General features: G+C 34.2%; 3 protein-coding genes across 4 annotated transcripts in view; 1 reads left to right on the top strand and 2 right to left on the bottom strand.

Annotated features, from left to right (window-relative positions):
* LOC109853321 (importin subunit alpha-4) overlaps positions 1-917 on the bottom strand; it is a 5,825-nt gene extending 4,908 nt beyond the window's left edge. The window contains exons 1-2 of one of the 2 annotated variants that reach the window (XM_020425304.1): positions 820-917; positions 437-611 (exon numbers count right to left, since the gene is read on the bottom strand). In XM_020425304.1, the coding sequence (XP_020280893.1) occupies positions 437-508 (72 nt within the window). In that variant the 5' untranslated portion in view covers positions 509-611; positions 820-917. Of the gene's footprint in view, positions 1-436; positions 615-819 lie in introns of both variants that reach the window. The other variant, XM_020425305.1, reaches the window with a different exon arrangement.
* Positions 918-4,501: 3,584 nt separating this feature from the next.
* On the bottom strand, positions 4,502-6,380 carry LOC109853320 (charged multivesicular body protein 4b). Its single transcript, XM_020425303.1, has 4 exons — positions 6,099-6,380; positions 5,562-5,739; positions 5,104-5,354; positions 4,502-4,939 (listed from the first exon to the last, which is right to left on the bottom strand). Exons 1-4 carry the CDS (start codon positions 6,277-6,279, stop codon positions 4,884-4,886), a joined length of 666 nt encoding a protein of 221 aa, XP_020280892.1. The 5' UTR covers positions 6,280-6,380; the 3' UTR covers positions 4,502-4,883.
* Positions 6,381-6,527: 147 nt separating this feature from the next.
* Positions 6,528-12,257, top strand: LOC109853319 (ribosome biogenesis protein WDR12 homolog). Its single transcript, XM_020425301.1, has 10 exons — positions 6,528-6,700; positions 6,841-6,917; positions 6,998-7,083; positions 7,158-7,368; positions 7,457-7,597; positions 7,673-7,848; positions 7,965-8,035; positions 8,114-8,360; positions 8,499-8,631; positions 8,845-12,257. The coding sequence occupies exons 2-10, from the start codon at positions 6,859-6,861 to the stop codon at positions 8,981-8,983; spliced, it is 1,263 nt and encodes a 420-aa protein (XP_020280890.1). The 5' UTR covers positions 6,528-6,700; positions 6,841-6,858; the 3' UTR covers positions 8,984-12,257.
* The last annotated feature ends 1,805 nt before the right edge of the window (positions 12,258-14,062 follow it).

Genomic DNA, 14,062 nt, shown 5'->3' on the forward strand with positions numbered 1-14,062 from the left:
ATATATACATATATATATATATATATATGTATATATACATATATATATACACATATTATATATGTATATGTATATTTGGTAAGTATATGTGTCGAAAAAAAGCATAGTAGCAATAAATTCAAAATAGAATAAAACAAAAAAAATTGTTTAAAGAGAGAAAAGTGAGAAAGAAAAAAGATAAAATAACAAAACCTGAAACGTGTGAAATAAAAATTGTATCTTAACATTGATAAGAAAAAAGTCAAAATTAGAAAAAAGAAACAGGAAAAAAAAAGATAAAGCAGCCAAAAACGTATGAGACATGAACATGAAGTTCAAACAAAAATGTGAGAGCAACCATGATTACGTCTCCGTTTGCGACCCCGATAAAAAATTCTTATCACGCGGGAGACTCAAATATTGTTAATTGTAGAAAAATAATAAATGTCTTACTCACCTCCTGATCCTTGCCTTTGTTCTTAAAGACCTGCATTCGGTTCTTATTTAGCATCGGAACTTCGGCCGCCATTTCTTCAATAACCAATTTCCGTTCTCCCGTAGATCTGTATGCCGGCACGCGGCCGTTGTGCGTTCTTGCGAAACTTTGTGTCCACGTAAAGCCAACTGGATATCTACTTTAATACATTACCAATAATTTGTACTGATCTATTCTGACTTATATTGACAATCGCATTCCAGAATTAAAATGTGCTTATGTATAAACGTCAATATGCACTATCATGCATAACACTGATCACGTAACAATTAGTACTGCCGTAGCTATTCAATGTACAATACAACTCGTTCGATTTCCTTATCGTTGCTCGTCTCAGAGCTTACCTATATTTCGTTTCTTATAATCGCAGTCTACCGCAACCTCTGGTCAGCAGATAGAGATGGTCAAGAAAGAACCAATATGAACGTTGATGAACGTACATACACACATACATACATACTACATATGACGAATAGATGTTTCTAGCGTTCCTAAATATGCAATCAAATGCATTAAGCCCGTTCTACATTGATCGCAAGCGCAAACGCAAGGTATAGATCTCGTAGAATTGACCAATCACGCTGGTCAATTGGATGATTTGATCAATACGATTAGTCAATTCTACCAGACCTGTTTTTTGCGCTTGCGATCAATGTAGAACAGGCTTTAAAGCTCGTATCACACTATAAATTAGAAGTAACTGTTTTTAGATATTTTTTGAAATTTATTAAATCAGATCTATCTAAGTTTACTCGAGATCAGCTTGCGTTGTTTTTATTCGAACGCAAATTTCTAATCAGTAATCTGGATACAGAGTTTTAAGGGTCGTCTACAATGGAGAGTTTTAGACTGTAACAGTAAGAAATTGACAAATCACAATCGATTATTCTTCTGTACTTTGTCTGTGATTGGTCAATTTCTTACTATTACGGCCTACAACTCTCCATTGTAGACGGCTCTTTAAGCATGTTCACGTTGTTAAGAGCCGTCTACAATGGAGAGTTGTAGGCCGTAATAGTAAGAAATTGACCAATCACAGACAAAGTACAGAAGAATAATCGATTGTGATTTGTCAATTTCTTAAGAGCCGTCTACAATGGAGAGTTGTAGGCCGTAATAGTAAGAAATTGACCAATCACAGGCAAAGTACAGAAGAATAATCGATTGTGATTTGTCAGTTTCTTACTGTTACGGCCTACAACTCTCCATTGTAGACGACCCTTTACTGTTACGGCCTACAACTCTCCATTGTAGACGGCTCTTTACATAGAAATCGGACCGATATTTTGAATAGAGAAAGAATTGACCAATCACATCACGAATATTCGTGAATTAAAACAGTATCATTCAATGAGCACAAACTATAAAATCGCCATATTAATTAACAGAACACACACACGTACGTTCAAAAATTCGTCGATACGTAGACAGAGAGAAGACTGAGAGCGGCCATCCTATTGTAAGTTTTTTACGACGGTTTCAGCTGCTGGTTTTAGCGCCATATCTACAAAAGTGGATCTCTGCGATTGGTCAATTCCACGAGATCTGATACTTGCGTTTGATGTAGAACGGCCTTTGAGATCCACTTTTGTGGATATGGCGCTAAATCCAGCGACTGAAACTACAGTCGTAAAAAATTACAATAGGATGACCGCTCTCCGATTTCTCTCTGGTAGATATATAGCAGAGAGTCTTCGTTGTACACGTTTTTTTTTTTTGTTTAACTTGCTCTTTTGAATAAAGCCGGGAATATATAAAAAGAAAAAAACGGATTTAATCGTTAAGGCCTGTTCTACAATACAGTTGTAAGCTGTAAGTCGAAAGAAATTGACCAATCACAATCAATTATTCTTCTGTAATTTGTCTGTAATTGGTCGATTTCTTACGACTTACAGCTTACGACTGTATTGTAGAACAGGCCTAAGCAAATCAAGATTCAGAGATCAAGAGTTTTTTGAACGTAGCTTAAGGGTCGTCTACAATGGAGAGTTTTAGACTGTAACAGTAAGAAACTGACAAATCACAATCAGTGATGCTAGATTTGCCCCGCACTCGCGCATGCGCGTTAATTTACAGCTGAGCGCGCAGTACCGTAGCTATAGGTAACGATGTATGTTTGCGCGCCAAAACCAGGCGTAACCGTAACGTTAACCGGGACCGGCTGTATTATGTATCAAAGTTCTTTTTCTAGACTCAATGATGCAATCATACTAGTCATCAGCCAAACATTATTTTATTTATTATTTATTAATTTTATTATTAAAATTTATTATATGTATTTNTTTATCATTCATTTATAAATTTTTAACACTTTTGTACTAGTCATTTAGCTTTAATTTGTTAATAAATAATTAATAATATTGTTTTATTTTATATTGATTTTTCATTAGTTTTGTTGAGTATTTTTCGTTTTATATAGATTTATTTTTGTTACAAATAAAATCAATTAATTATGTTATTATGTTATGTTTGATATAGACATTATTTTTTGTAACAATAAATATGTTTTGTTTGATGAATACTGGTAAGGTTTTGGCAGATTTTCCTTACCCCTGCAAGGAATCTTGGTATTCATAGTTTCCTGCCAAATAAATTATCTATTATTTTAGTTTTAAAAAATGTGGTTTTGTAAAATTATTTCAGNACCTATCTTTATATTAGAGATTCAATTTATTTACACAATTAGTATTATTGCATGCTACGAACGTATATATATATATATATGTTGTGTTTTCATATATTTATAATTCTATTTTTCTTTGGGGCGACTAAAGACACCAGTTTCACGAACGAATGTAATACTTTACTGGCGCTTTAACCTCTGCGCATGCGCGAGTGCGGGGCAAATCTAGCATCACTGATCACAATCGATTATTCTTCTGTACTTTGCCTGTGATTGGTCAATTTCTTACTATTTCGGTCTAAAACTCTCCATTGTAGACGGCTCTTTACATTTGAGAGAATGCCAGACTATGATTGGTTGATTTGCTTAGGCCCCGATTTCTCCATATCTCCCGGTAGCTATCCTCTGGATATAATTATACAAAAAGATATACTTTATCTTTCAGATAAAATTATCGAAAACTTATCAGAAGTGAAGAAATTGGGCATTAATGCTTAAATTGTTTGTGTGTTCTCGGCTTAAGAGAATTTTATAAACTCTCGTTTAATGCGACGCGGATTTTTGTTGCTTGGTACATTGTTTGTCAACGATAAAATAAAATTCAACATTCCAGATCAACGTTATATTCTTTTTTTAATTTAGGAAAACTTTAGAAATAAAAAAAAATGATTATAGAAGAGTATCTATGTCATTCTAGAAATAATAAAATTTTTGAAACTTTTTTATAAGTCTGTATTTGTACAAAAAACTTCATAAAGTCACTAAAGTTAGATAACATTTCAATTTATTTAAATACTTTATAGCATTTCTTTTACTCATTTTCACATAATAAACTTTGATGTGAAATTGCTCGCCAAAAGCATTGAATTTTAGTTTTTATATGTAAAAAGAAATACAAGTCGATATTAACTCATGACCCGTAACAATAAACTAAAATTTAAAATAAAATTTCGGTACTGTGTGATTGTAAACTTCAGAATGCAGTTGTGAGAATAATGGTAGCCAATGTTGCTATACTTTTGCTATCATATCCATATTTGTGTTTCAATTATTTGTAAACTGATAGTATTGAAGGAAAACCAATTTTTTGCATTACATTTATTTGTAGCAAATATATTTATACAAAGTTTAAAAAAGCGTTTATGGTAACAATTTGGATTACCCCCCAAATTTCTATGCGTAGTAACAGAATGACAAAGCATTATCGAGAAAGAATTATATTATCGCTTTTTTTTTTATAGATGTAAAAACCAGAGTATTTTTACATTATTTCTCTATTTATGTATATTTTATATATATATATATAATAATTTATATATATATATATACATATAATTTTTCTGTTATATGCGCTGTATGGTGCTTCATAATTTTTATTTCTATATTTAGTGTATGTGTATACATACACTTATATGTAATAAATGATACCTCCTACATATATATATTTACATATACTGTAAATATAAAATATACTATACTGTTTACAGTTAGATCTGGATGTCGTTTGATCAATATTTAACATAGCGTAAAGCAACGTTATTTATCTACTAACAAGCTTAATTAGTGTGCATAATTTTAAATACCGTTGTCCAAAATTGCCAATGCTTAAGAAAAAATCTATCACCAGCTTATGTAACCTCATTATGTTACAAAATTATTGATTTTCATTTAATTGATTTACTGCACACAATATGATATAGTAATATTATGCATATATGTAATAATATACAATTTTTTACATTTATTTAAAAATGTAGCTTTTAATTCGTCACATCTAAGAACATTTTACGATGCCCACGCCTCCAATTCTTTAAGATCGTCATCTTCTTCTGGTTTAGTTTCTGTAATTAGAATAAAAAATATAACAAATATTTCGTTCTATAAAAAGCTATGTGCATAAATAGAAGGATAGAAGAATGAGACGCACATGTTTGTGCATCTCATATTCTGCTACATTAATGTGTCTATATAGAAGAAAAGTTAGCATTAAATAAATAATAGTTACTTGTACGAGTTTTGCTCGGTACAACAGGAACTGAAGTCGGCACTGCTGGCAATTCTTCTGTTGTGGTGTCGATACCGAGTAATTCCTTATCGAGCTGTTCTTGCTGAAGCTCCTCTAATTCTTTCTCTAACTCATCCTCATCCGCATCCTGGCCGAATGCTACTGGATTAGATATAGCGTCAGAGATTTCTCTTGCAACATCTTGTTGCTCTGCTATGTCATCCATCATATCGTGCACTTGATCAACATCCCTAAAATGTATATGAAACAAAAAAAAACAGAAAATTTATATACATTTATATGTGTATATCAATTTTATATAAATTGTTCATCATATATATACTAGATCATCTTTCTTGAAAAATTGACACATAAATACAAAAAAGACAGAAAGAAAAAGCTGCCAAGATATAAATTTTTTTACAAAAAAATTGTTTCAATTTTGTAAAGAATCTTACATGTGCTGATGCGCAGCTTTCATTGCATCTGCAGCATTCTTCATGGTGGTAAGAACAGCAGTATTTGTATTAGCACTTTCTAATGCTTCTCTTTGCATTTCAATCGTAGATAGTGTACCATCAATTTGCTGCAACTGTTTCTCATATCGCTTCTTTCTTTTTAGCGCTTGGATAGCAGCTGGGGAACAACATAATCTTTATATTTCCTATTAAACTTTAGTGTATGTATATATACATATATTTGTTGTGACATATGCAATGATAATGTTAAATAGATAACATGCGAGTTGTAAAAGTCAGCAATATAAATTTACAACAAATAATTTTTTACAAAACTAAAACTTAAAAAATGATAGAATATGTCTTTGTGACAGATGTAAAACTAGAGTAAAAATAATAGCAATGTATGTATATATATATATATATACATTGCTATTATTTTTATATACATATATATATGTATATATATATATATATATGTACATATGTATAAAATGCGTATAACACACATATGAGACTCGCAATTATTAAAATTACCTCGCTTATTTTTTGACGCGTTTTTCTTCGCTACTAACATTTCATTGTCTATTTTGCTTTCAAGAAATTCTTGCTTCTTTATCAACATATCTTCTGTCTCACGTAGCTTTTGAATTGCCTCAGCTGTGGAAGGAGCGGCTGCCTCTTTCTTGCCACCAAACACTTTGCTAAAGAAACTCATTTTCTCACTCAATTTTTTTCTAACGGATATTTAGTTAATATTTGACCAAAGTAAAGACTGACAGTGGCCAGGCCCATAAAAGAATGTGTAATCAGAGAGAAGACTGAGAGCGGCCACCAGGCTATACGAGAATGTGTAATCACTTTTCTGCCCTGTAAACCAGCGCAATGTCCGTGGTGGTGCACATTGGCAACTACGTAGCCATGTCTATTGTCTATGAGCGACTAGTCGGTACGTTCGCTATGTTCAAACAGAGAAAAGAACTCAAAATAGTACAGCTCAGTGCAGCTTAGAGCAGCTCCAGTTCAAAGGGAAAGAACAGACTTTTACTGTATTTAGTGATAGTGGTAGACCTTTTTCCTGGATATGAGAAAAACGTGCAAACACATGTTGTCACATGTGCGACGCTCAAAAGTCTTAGGTGAGGCTAACGGCACATTAAACAAGACATAAGATCTATTACAAAATATGTATATTTAATTATATATATATATATATTTAAACACATATATAAAGCAACAAGTTTTAAAATAAAGTGAGTATTGTTAAAATTCCAAATAGAAAAAAAAAGAAGCAGAGATGAGTGCAAACGAAGACAGAAAGCAAATACAAATCCGTCTGCAGACCGAGCAGTTACAGTAAACTACTTTTCTCAATTTTTTATTGCTTTATTTACACGCCGATTGGCAAAACTATATTTTGTCTTGATTGATTTCAGATATCCGCTACCAGAATATGCTTTGACAGTGCACAGCACAATAATACCAAAAGAATTAAACACGTTAGTAAATAAATTTCTAAAAGGTAAGGAAAAACTCATTTGCTAAATATATTTTAATTTTATTAAATAATTGATTTTATTTTTTAACTATTTTCAGACTCAAATACTATTCAGAATGATGTGGAATTTGAGTTTTTGGTATGTGGACATTTCTTGCGTACTTCATTGATTGAACATACTGAGGAAAGAAAGATCTCCACAGAAGATGTGATAAACATTGTGTGTATAGAAAAATTATCCTCACCACAGCCAAAGGATTGTTTGATACATGATGACTGGGTGTCAGCAGTTGCTAGCAATGGAAAATGGTTATTTGTTTGTGTATTTATGCCAAAAATAGGAGAACAGATGAAAATCAAGTAAAATTGATTTAATTATCAAAAATTTGTATTCTAGGATCTTGACCGGATGTTATGATAACACATTACACATTTGGACATCCAAAGGCAATCACTATGGAGTGATTAATAAACATACACAACCTGTAAAAGCAGTAGCATGGATTTCTCTCAATGATGACAATGCTTGTTTTGTCAGGTATTCACATAAAGTTTTGTATAACGTAAAAGATGATCAGTGATTATAATAAAACAATTTTATATACACTCACAGTGCATCTATGGACCACACATGCATGATATGGAGTTGGAATATAAAAGAAAATACTACAAAATGCCTGCATGTCTGCAGAGGACACAAAAGAAGTGTGGAATCTCTCAGTGTTAACTATGATAAAACATTAATGGTGACTGGCTCCTGGGACAGCACACTTCATATATGGTCAACTTGTAAGTAATCTAATATAAGAAATATCTTTTTAAATCTTTTATCTCTTAAATTACATTTTTATTAAATTTAATTTTTGAATGTGAGTTCTAAAAATGAAACATTTGTGTTAATTCAGCTGCACAAGATGATGATAATGAAGAATTCGAATCGAAAAGAGCAAAGTCAGATCAAGAGAGCAAACTTAAGGTATGTACATCAATTGAAGATGAAAAATTAAAGTTTCATCTTAACGCATTTATTTTGCATTTTTTATCTTACATGCAGGTTCCGAAGCGCACTCTAAAGGGACACAAGCAATCAGTCAGCCAGATTGTATGGTCCGACAAATCAGAAATCATCACAGGATCTATGGATCACACGATAAAAATTTGGGATTTAGAACTTGGTGGCATCAAACATGAAGTTTACGCTGACAAATCCATTCTGGACATCGATTACTCACCTTTGTCGCGCACCGTGATAGCGGGATCGGTCGATCAGCATGTGAGGTTGTTTGATCCGAGATCTACAGGTGCGAAGCAATAAGCAATGACGGTTTTTTGTTTTTCATTTTTTTCTCTTACAAAATCAAACGACTTTATTAATAAGATTTTTATTAACTATATATATATATTTCTTTAATCCTTTTATCCATAATGATGTGTTTTAGAGGGCACGATTGTGAAAGCCAAGTTTACTTCCCATGCAAATTGGGTTTCCACAGTACGCTGGTCAACCGTTGACGAACATCTCTTCATTTCGGGCGCGTATGACAATCTAGTTAAACTTTGGGACACGAGAAGGTTGGTCACAAATCATAACGTTATAAAAAAAAAAAAAAAAACAGTTTCCAAACGTTATACTAGAAAGCGGACACTTTTTTGAAAATTTTCTTTATAAAGTTTGAAATATTTCTTAAATTTTTGATGTAGATATATGTTTGAAAATCGAATGGCGATTCTATATTACTACAGTTACAAAAAAATCACAATTAATATGTCAATATTTGCTTTCAGTCCCAAAGTACCACTATTCGATCTTATCGGACATGAAGACAAGGTTCTCAGTAGCGATTGGTCGAATCCTAAACAAATAGTATCCGGTAGTGCGGATAACACCCTAAGGATATTCAAATCTAAACACACGACGCGCTAATTCACGAAATTTTTGATAAAATTTATTGTAAAGACCAAAAATTTTCCGCAAAGTTAAAAGTTTTTACTTGGACAATGTGCATGCAGGACGTTTGCTATCTGGAAAAACTTGGAATTCACCAAGAAATGTTATCCCGATTTGACGATAAAATTGAAGAAATCTGAGAGATATTCTGTAACGGATAAAAAAGTAATAACAAAAGTTTATAAATAAAAATAGGATCTATCACATTGATGAGAAAACGCATTTATTTCTGGGATCACTTTCTCCTCTTCTTTTTCCGTTTTCTATGTTTTCCTCGAGGAGGATTGCGCCGGATAGGTGAGAAGTAAGACTCGTCTCGCTCGGCATTAATCCCCAAAACAGATCGTTTATTGATCAAAAATAAGGGACGATAATCGTGACGAAATCCGGGAATTCGCTTTCCCGCATCGCGAAGTTTATTTTAATTACGTTACCAAACCGTTTCTTCATTACTCGTAACTCTAAAAAGACCATCCGATTTCAAGTGCACGCCCCTAATAAAAGAGACACACAGAAGAGAAGTGTACGTAATAATAGCACAAGAGTGGCGGAGAGAGCGTACACCCTCGCAATAAGTGCGCGTCATTTCTTGTCCATTTTCTTTTTTTTCCTGTGCAAGTGTACGCGTAGGTGCATGCTGCAGTCTCTATCTGTATTTTCGAAATACGCATTATATCTCCTACTCCACTTTTCGGAGTTTCCGCATACACCCAATGTACATACACGCGCGCGCACTCTCCTCTCGCTCGCACTCTCTCTCTCTCTCTCTCTCGTCGATCTTTCTGCTCTCATAATGATCATCGCGCGATTCTCTCTTTTCTTCCTTTTTCTCTCTTTTTTTTCTCCTTTTTTTATAGGTTTGTTTACTTGTTTAGTCTCCGAGAAAATCCTACCTAAAAACCCTCACGTTATCTCTCACACAAAGACTAGCGTTTTTTTAAACGATCCAAAATAAACTAAGGGCACTTTTTAGTGGCTTATGCCCCTTGTGTCATCGTCGCGTGTTTTACGTTTTTTTTTCCGCACGTTCTTCTCTCACTTCGCGAGCATTTTTCATTTTTTTTTTTTTTCGTTTTTTTCTTCTTTATTCATGAAAAATCTAATTCTGACTTATTTCTTGTGTTAAACTTTGTTTTATTACAGCACCTATTCGACTTCCTAAGAGTCTCCCTAGATTTCTTAACTAACTATGACACAACTTGCCTTAACGTCTAAAGATTTTTTTTTTTTTTTTTTCACATTACATGCTAAAAACATTTTCGCATCTGTCTTAAAAGTATTTTCGAAATTCTACAAATTGATCCTTGCGCGCGTGGATTTACAAAAAGAGTTTCAGCGTTTATCGACGACATCGTAGTTCCCCGTTTCTTTTTTTTTTTTTTTTGTTTTTTTTTTTTTTATTCTTTTATACGCTTTTCTTCACTCTCTTGTCAACATTTGGAAAGACGATGCAAAATAAGCGGCACGCACGGGCTACGTGTCTTACGTTTTTTTTTTTTTTTTTTTTTTTTTATCGTTCCATTCTAGAATTACATTACAAGATTTCCGCTTTCCTTCGCGAGTTCGTTCGCCGAACAAGAAGGACAAGGCGGAATACAAATGCAAAAAAAAAGAGGAGAGGGGAGGGATCGGATAACCACGATGAGATTACATCGGGCCGGGGGTACAAGGAAGTGTATAGATAGAGGAAGAAACCAAGATGTCGAGTAATACAACTATGTGGCTTAACAAACACGTGTAAAACAATGACTTAAAAACTTGAAAAACTAAGGACTGTACAAGACGATGATCATCTAATCATCACGGACCTCGTTTTATCATTAATTAATTCTCTCTGTCTTACACACGCATACAGATATCCAAACACACATACACGCACGCACGAAACAGGCGCATTTTGTCGCTTTCATTCTCTTAAGCCGATCTCGACTAACGTTATTTTACTTAAAAACATCCTACATTTTTTTTTTTTTTTTTTGCTTCCTTCCTTATCAATCAGTTCCTCTTACTTCGCCTCCCCGTTTCTACAATCAACCTATCAATTACGGTATGTCTAGACTAAAAAGTGCCTAACGCTAAAACTCTAAGAGAAAGCTTTTTTTTACGGAAAAGCAGCAATGTCCGCAGCAAGAACCGTTTCTCTTCTGCGAAAAACTTCCCCGGTGGCGTTCGATCGCAGAAGCTCGCAAGTTCAAAGTTGCGTTAGAAGCAAAGAATCGTACAAGCAAAAAAAATTCATATGATTCTTCGCTTCTGACGTCACACAGTCTGTGCTGAGGAACCAAGAGCCATCGGGATCGCTCCCGAAATCCAAACTCTTCGTTCGGAGTGATATCAACACTTTTACAATGCGTTGTTGCAAAGTGTTCTATTTTTTTCCTAGATTAGAAAAAAATTCTTCGGCGTGCGATCCCATGAGCTCCCGCAGCCTGTATCGACAAATTTAAAAAAAAAGCCCACCCATCCGGCCAGCCCACGCACCCGACCCGCGGTGCGCAGCAAGCAAATAGTTCCTTACTATTTATACAATTATACAAGTAGCTCAATATATATATATGCTGTATAGAATAATATATATATATATATATATATTTATCAATATGAATAGCCAGTCAGTCTTGACGGGTGCGAGGTGCATAGGCTGAACGGTGCCCCGTGCCCGTGTCCTCCTATGGCCCGTCGACAACACACAGAATTGGGTGAGGAGGACACGGGGGATAAGAGAGGCGTATCGTAGTGTTTTCCTAACTACTAATGCTAAACTATTGTTTCTACTTATCTGTCTACCTACATATGAACTTAGCCGCATCTTAAATCGATAAATCGCCCTTTTTTCCTTGTATGTATATCTCCTAAATCCGAGCGAGTGCTCGCTCGCTCGTGTGTTTGCTTAACCTAGGGTTGGTTATCTTCTTCATCAGTTCAACTCTATCTATCGCGTAACACGTCTCTGCGTTCTCTGTACATTAATAACTATACTCTCGATCGCTCTTTTTTTTCCTCCTTAATTCTCGCTTGCTCATTCACTAATTTTTCAGCCGCCTATTTCTTTTCTTTCCCGCGGAATCTGTCTGTTTTATTACATCTGGGGATGCTGGACGCATGACACAAACTTGCGTCCGTCATCCTCATTTTTTTTTTTTCTTTCACGTTTCCCTCTTCCAAATCAATCGGCGCAACTAATTAATGCTGCTCTGTAACTCGTGTTCTCCCTCGTTCTTCTTTTTTTTTTTTTTCGTTTGGTCGGTCGCAATAATTACTTTAGTGTTATTCTTTTAGTATACAAGTCTATTTAGTAAAATTCTCTCTCAAAATTTACTATTAAAATCACATGTGGATTTTTTGTCAGTCAAATGGTGACAATTCTCGCTTTGTGCAACAAATACACAAAATACGCATTCGCTAGTAAGTGCTCCTCTCTCTCTTCCTTCCTCCCTCCCTCTCACTCGATCTTTCTTTCTCTGACTCGTCTTCTTCTCATCCTCTCCCATCTTTCGCTCGTTCTTTCTCGCTCCTCTCTTTCTCTTTCTCTCTCTCTCTCTCACACACACACATAGATCTTCTCTCATATGTACTCACACCACTCTCTCTTCAACAATTACTCTCTCCCTACAATTCTTTTACTTTGCCTTAATGCGTGGACTCAATCGAGTAACAAGTCTGTCTGTTAAAAAATAGCTCGTACTCCATCTCTCTACTTTGTTTTTCTTCGTCAATTTTTTTTTTTCAATTTATCTATCTCTCTCACTTTCACACACATTCTCCCTCTCGTTCTCGCTTTCTCATCATCAAATCGTGATGTACCAAAATAAACTAAATATATTATTTACTTCACAAGTTTCAACAGTGTAAAAATCTTTCATACGTTTAGATGACGTCAATAATAGTAAATCGTTAATTATAATAATACAGCGCGTTATTATTGTAATGTATAATAATAACTATATATATTTATATATATATATACGCGACTCGCCTCTTTCTTTCGCTCATTCTTTCTTCTCTCTCTCTCTCTTTCTCTCTCGCTCTTTTTCTCTTGTCTCGTAAAACTTGATCTACTACTCTATCTGTTCGCTGCCATCGTCAACACTTTTCTTTTTCATCGCTTTTGTGTTATATGAGTAGCTCACAGCTTTCACGTTTTTTTCTTTTTTTTTTTTGTTTTTTTTTGGTAAAAAGCTTTTCCGCATTCTCTCTCTCTCTCTCTTTCGCTCTGTCACTCGTCCTGTCACTCCGAAATCAGACAATGCGAAACTCCACTAGATGCACAATGTGATGAACTTCGGGAAGGAGGTATTCGGGAAAAAAGGGAGGAGATGGAGATCTTGTTGGACGCAGGTGTAATGTGAAGAATAATCAAGACTTAAACGGAGCAACACGGTGGGTTTTTAATGATTTCAAAAAATGATATACGCATACTTTTGCAGTGATCTTCAAATTGTTGAGAAAATATACTCGTTTCAGTAGATACAATCATCGCGCAAGTCGCAACGCGCCGTTTCTAAGATTTCCATCTCTTTCTAAATTGAACCGTCCGAGTGACCATCAGACACAAATACAAAAAGTTACTTCATTATTTATTTACAACTATGAATATTTAACGTCGAAAGATGACAAATGGATCGTCTCGATTACTCTCCCCTCGGTGTGTGTTTGCATGTGTGTTTGTCTGTATATATACCTGTGTGTATATTGTGTGTTTGGTATAGATAGATGCACCTGTTTTTACTCCCTATCCTTCTCTGACAGCAGTGCACTTTCTCACGACAAAATAAATTAATTTTATATTATATCTTGTAACAAATCTACACCTTTTCAATTTTTTTCTTTTTTGCTCTCATTTTCATTCATTCTCTCTTTCACTCAAACATACTCTCTTTGCGTCACACACATACATCACCATCTATCACATTTTCACAATCGTACCTTCTTTCGTTACCTCTCATTCTATCTTTCAATTTATCGTAGTTTGATTTTTCGAACTTTTTCTTGTTCTGTGTGTTATCGTTTTATTAATTTTATTACAAATTGTGTTCATAGTAAATGTGTGTGTGT

This window comes from Pseudomyrmex gracilis, unplaced genomic scaffold (assembly GCF_002006095.1).
Source record: "Pseudomyrmex gracilis isolate BER0280 unplaced genomic scaffold, ASM200609v1 scaffold_46, whole genome shotgun sequence".
Classification (NCBI taxonomy): domain Eukaryota; kingdom Metazoa; phylum Arthropoda; class Insecta; order Hymenoptera; family Formicidae; genus Pseudomyrmex; species Pseudomyrmex gracilis.

Coding starts and splice junctions, on each gene's coding strand:
- LOC109853320 (XM_020425303.1), bottom strand. CDS start 6,279: ATGAGTTTCTTTAGCAAAGTGTTTGGTGGCAAGAAAGAGGCAGCCGCT. Junction 5,355..5,561: donor AAAGCTGCGCATCAGCACAT/GTAAGATTCTTT, acceptor TATACATTTTAG/GGATGTTGATCAAGTGCACG. Junction 4,940..5,103: donor ACCGAGCAAAACTCGTACAA/GTAACTATTATT, acceptor TTCTAATTACAG/AAACTAAACCAGAAGAAGAT.
- LOC109853319 (XM_020425301.1), top strand. CDS start 6,859: ATGAGTGCAAACGAAGACAGAAAGCAAATACAAATCCGTCTGCAGACC. Junction 7,369..7,456: donor GTTGCTAGCAATGGAAAATG/GTTATTTGTTTG, acceptor TTTGTATTCTAG/GATCTTGACCGGATGTTATG. Junction 8,632..8,844: donor AAACTTTGGGACACGAGAAG/GTTGGTCACAAA, acceptor ATTTGCTTTCAG/TCCCAAAGTACCACTATTCG.